Source organism: Colias philodice, chromosome 6 (assembly GCF_061535455.1).
Source record: "Colias philodice isolate Cphi_HAF_F1 chromosome 6, ilColPhil1 Martin Lab GWU primary, whole genome shotgun sequence".
NCBI lineage: Eukaryota > Metazoa > Arthropoda > Insecta > Lepidoptera > Pieridae > Colias > Colias philodice.
Window position 1 is genome coordinate 6,583,449 of NC_143091.1, and position 3,772 is coordinate 6,587,220.

A 3,772-nucleotide genomic window follows, 5' to 3' on the forward strand; every position below is an offset into this window, starting at 1 on the left:
TACAAAAGAATATTATTTTATTAAATGTTTAACAGTAATTTAAACTTTGTTAAAAGCAGCAATATCAACACTTTGTACCTGGAAAGATAAAAATATAAAGTTAAATTAATCCATCAAAAGTGAAGAAGCAGTTTATTGAATTTGATATAGATATTATATTACATAGTTTTCAGCCAGTAGCTTCGCCCGCTTTGTCTAAAACCTAATAAATTATATACTAAAACCTTCCTCTTGAATCACTCTATCTATTAAAAAAAACCCGTATCAAATCATACAAAGGGACAGTGGGACAGAGAGATATGAAAAAAGTGAAATTTTCTCTTAATATTAAATCGTAAATGATATTCCTCTATTGAATCAAAGGTTGTCTGGAAGAAATCATTCAAAGCAATAAGATCACCTATTGTACTTATTTTAGCTATCTGTAAGTAATTGGATCATAATTTTTCTCACTCTTTTCAAGTCCAATAAAGACTAAATAAAATATTACTATTTATTGAATATAAGGTGCATTGTTGAAATTTCAGAATATTTTAAATTAAAAATGGATATAAAATGTAATCAACTTTTATCTATACTGGTTTCTTAAAACAGTAGTTTGTTAACTTGGTTGAACAATCTTATCTCAGGTATTAATCATTAAGATAACACCTAGTAATTAACAAAAAGAAAAACAAAACTTACAAAGTCTTCAATTTTTTCAATTTCCTCTGTCAGCCAGTCAACAGACACTTTATCGTCTTCTACAACACATGAAATTTGGAGTTTGTGAATGCCAAACGCCAAGGGCACAAGTTTAGCAGCTCCCCAAAGAAGGCCATCTGTTTCAATCTTCCTTACAGCTTCTTCCATAGCTTTCATGTCGGTTTCATCATCCCAAGGTTTAACATCCAAAATTATATTAGACTTTGCAATGAGAACAGGTTCTGAAATGTGAAGAGTGATACATATAACACAATGTTTGTAACTACACTCAAGAGATTTACTATCTTTTCTTTATGTTATGTATTTAATTCAGTGCATGTGTATGTCACTAAACTTCTGCTCAGCGACTAATGAATAATTTAACTATACTAAATAAAACTAAATAAACTTAATTACATTTAATTTAATTATTTTATGCTTAGATATTATATTTTATGCTTAGATATATTATATCTTTTTTCTTACTTTTAGATTTTTTGGCATTATAAGCTGCCAGCCTTTCCTCTCTGAGTTTTGCAGCCTCAGCATTTTCTTCTTCATCATCTGATCCAAATAAGTCAACCCCATCATCTGACTCTTGATCTTCCTTAGCTTGTGCATCAACCTTAACATTTGTGACATATATTAAAATATAGGTTTATACTCTGTCCATTATATTATTTGCTTTTTGACAGCTTCACGCCTATGAAGGATTGTATTGTTTATGTTAAAATGTCATACAAATAATTATCGTTCTTCATGGACAGGTCCCGCCCACTTAGTGATGTCTACACAGAATTATTCAATGATGGGTCGATAGATTATAATAATCGATAGAAATACTCTGTAAAATATATCCGATGCAGAATAACTCTTCTATTATGTTATATAATTTAAACGTAAAGACAACCAAATTGTAAGATAGAAACCAATAAATAATAAAATATTAGTTTAGTTTAGTTTTAACATACAATGCATAGATATGTGGTCTTATTATTACATATCTTATTAGTACGTTTACGTTGTAATTATTATTTACGTACCTGATTCGATTTATGATAATATTTTTAATTTATAATTGAAATGGTATCACAATCGATAATCTTTTGAACATCACTTCTGGTATCACCCGTCGAGCTGTCAAAAAGCAATTCTTATAGTGGACAGACTATAATTGACGCATCATATATTGATTAATATTTTAGTCATAATAAATAAAAATAAATAAATAAAAATAAATAAATAAAAATCGTTTATTTCGAAACAATACATAAATACAAAACAAATTAGACACGACGATCGCCTCAACTAGGAACATACCTGTGCTAGAGACGATCGACGCCTTCCTCTCCAGACTTAGCCAGTATTGTTTAGTTAACTTATATACTAGTAGACTTTACATATTTTATAAAGTAAGTACAGAATAATTAGAAACAAATAGATTTTTTGAATAAGGATAATGGAATAAGAACTTGAATATACAGTAGAACCCGTTTAAGACGATCACGCTTAATACGATTTCTCGCATTATATGCTACTAGCTTACCGCCCGCGGCTTCACCCGCTTTGTCTAAAACCTAATAAATTATATTCTAAAACCTTCCTCTTGAATCACTCTATCTATTAAAAAAAACCGCATCAAAATCTGTTGCGTAGTTTTAAAGATTTAAGCATACAAAGGGACATAGGGACAGAGAAAGCGACTTTGTTTTATACTATGTAGTGATTTTGCATCAGTCCCAGCAACTTGAGACATGTTTTCATACATTCTTTAATGCTTAATATCATTGTCATCCCGTTAAATAGGTAATATGTGTTGGCCGTTAGGGTGTATTAACCAGGTATTTTTGGTTGTTCCTGGGATATCGTCTTAAACAGGCTTTACTGTATAATATTTAATGATAACATATTAGAAAATTAAAAGTTTTTGAGTTTAAAAAAAAAATTGTAGAAAATTTGGTTATCAAAGTAACTGTTCTCTTACTTTTGGTGCTGCTGCTTGTGATTTTGCTCCACCTGTAGATTCGATACTGTCTACTCGGGCCTGAAGACTGATAACTAACTTGCGTAAATCATCTAATGCCTTCTTTAAATCTGAATTTTCAAGTTCTAGTTTATTCAACTTGCTTTGTATTTCTGTATTGGGCACACCAGCTAATGACGCCACATTGTCCATCTGCAATTTTATAATCTTATGAATTTATGTTCATGAATCAGACATATCAACAATTATTTTCAACAACTAGGTATATAAAAAAAAGAACTACCTAGTGCTACTTCTACTTTTACATGCAACTCTTTAATGTGCACACAAATTACTTACACATTCAAGAGAGTTTTTAATGTGTTGTCTTGCTTTTGCTACTTCACTAGCTAGTGATGACCCTGCCACCGCTAGTGGATTACTTTGGCTCTAAAGATAAAAAACAATAACTATAGTTTTATATTATAATTAATCATGACTTTTCGGATGAATGTTTCACGAATTAAAGTATCAACAGTTGTTTTTCTTATTTATAGGTTAACAATTGTATTTACCTTGTTTAGGGATTCATAATATTTTTTCTCAGCATCGTTATAAACATTTTTGTCGAGCCAGACCTTTTCAAACATTAAAGCAGACATCTTCTGAAAAGTGTAATGTTTAGTCAAGTTACATATCTAAAATTATCTACTTTATATCAAATTACATATTTCTGAAGCCAGCTGAAATAGTTTTGTATACAAAACGACTATCATTTTCAGTAAGAAGAGTCATTCAAGGTCATAAATAATTAGTTGTTGAAACTTTTGGGCAAGTGAGGTTAGAATTAAAGACTTACGTTAAATTAAAGAAATAATAAAAAATATCTCAAGACTTCTTTGTTACAATACTTTTTGTAAGTCTATTTTTCCACGTGTGTAGATTGTGATAAAATAAAATAATTACCCTGTAAAAGTTATTCTTGGTCTTATTTTAAACTTCACCTGATTTTTATCAACGAGAAAAAGAACGATCAACGAAAGGGAAAGAATAAGTTGCCAACATTACATTTTTTAAATTTGACAGCAAACACGTCGCGGTCGTGGCGCCAATTTTCAATCCATA

At 29.9% G+C, this 3,772-nt stretch overlaps 1 protein-coding gene across 8 annotated transcripts; it reads right to left on the reverse strand.

The window, feature by feature from the left end:
* Positions 1–3,772, reverse strand: eEF1delta (elongation factor 1-delta). 8 transcript variants are annotated; one of them, XM_089696435.1, is made up of 7 exons: positions 3,614–3,772; positions 3,223–3,312; positions 3,008–3,097; positions 2,669–2,860; positions 1,171–1,309; positions 685–926; positions 1–78 (listed from the first exon to the last, which is right to left on the reverse strand). In XM_089696435.1, the coding sequence occupies exons 2-7, from the start codon at positions 3,307–3,309 to the stop codon at positions 40–42; spliced, it is 789 nt and encodes a 262-aa protein (XP_089552561.1). In that variant the 5' UTR covers positions 3,310–3,312; positions 3,614–3,772; the 3' UTR covers positions 1–39. The 8 variants fall into 8 exon arrangements, with proteins under 8 accessions (XP_089552561.1, XP_089552563.1, XP_089552564.1 ...); XM_089696437.1 differs by having other exon boundaries at positions 3,223–3,309; positions 3,614–3,738; XM_089696438.1 differs by having other exon boundaries at positions 3,652–3,670.

Coding starts and splice junctions, on each gene's coding strand:
- eEF1delta (XM_089696435.1), bottom strand. CDS start 3,309: ATGTCTGCTTTAATGTTTGAAAAGGTCTGGCTCGACAAAAATGTTTAT. Junction 1,310..2,668: donor CACAAGCAGCAGCACCAAAA/GTAAGAGAACAG, acceptor ACAAATGTTAAG/GTTGATGCACAAGCTAAGGA. Junction 79..684: donor TTGAAAAAATTGAAGACTTT/GTAAGTTTTGTT, acceptor TTATCTTTCCAG/GTACAAAGTGTTGATATTGC.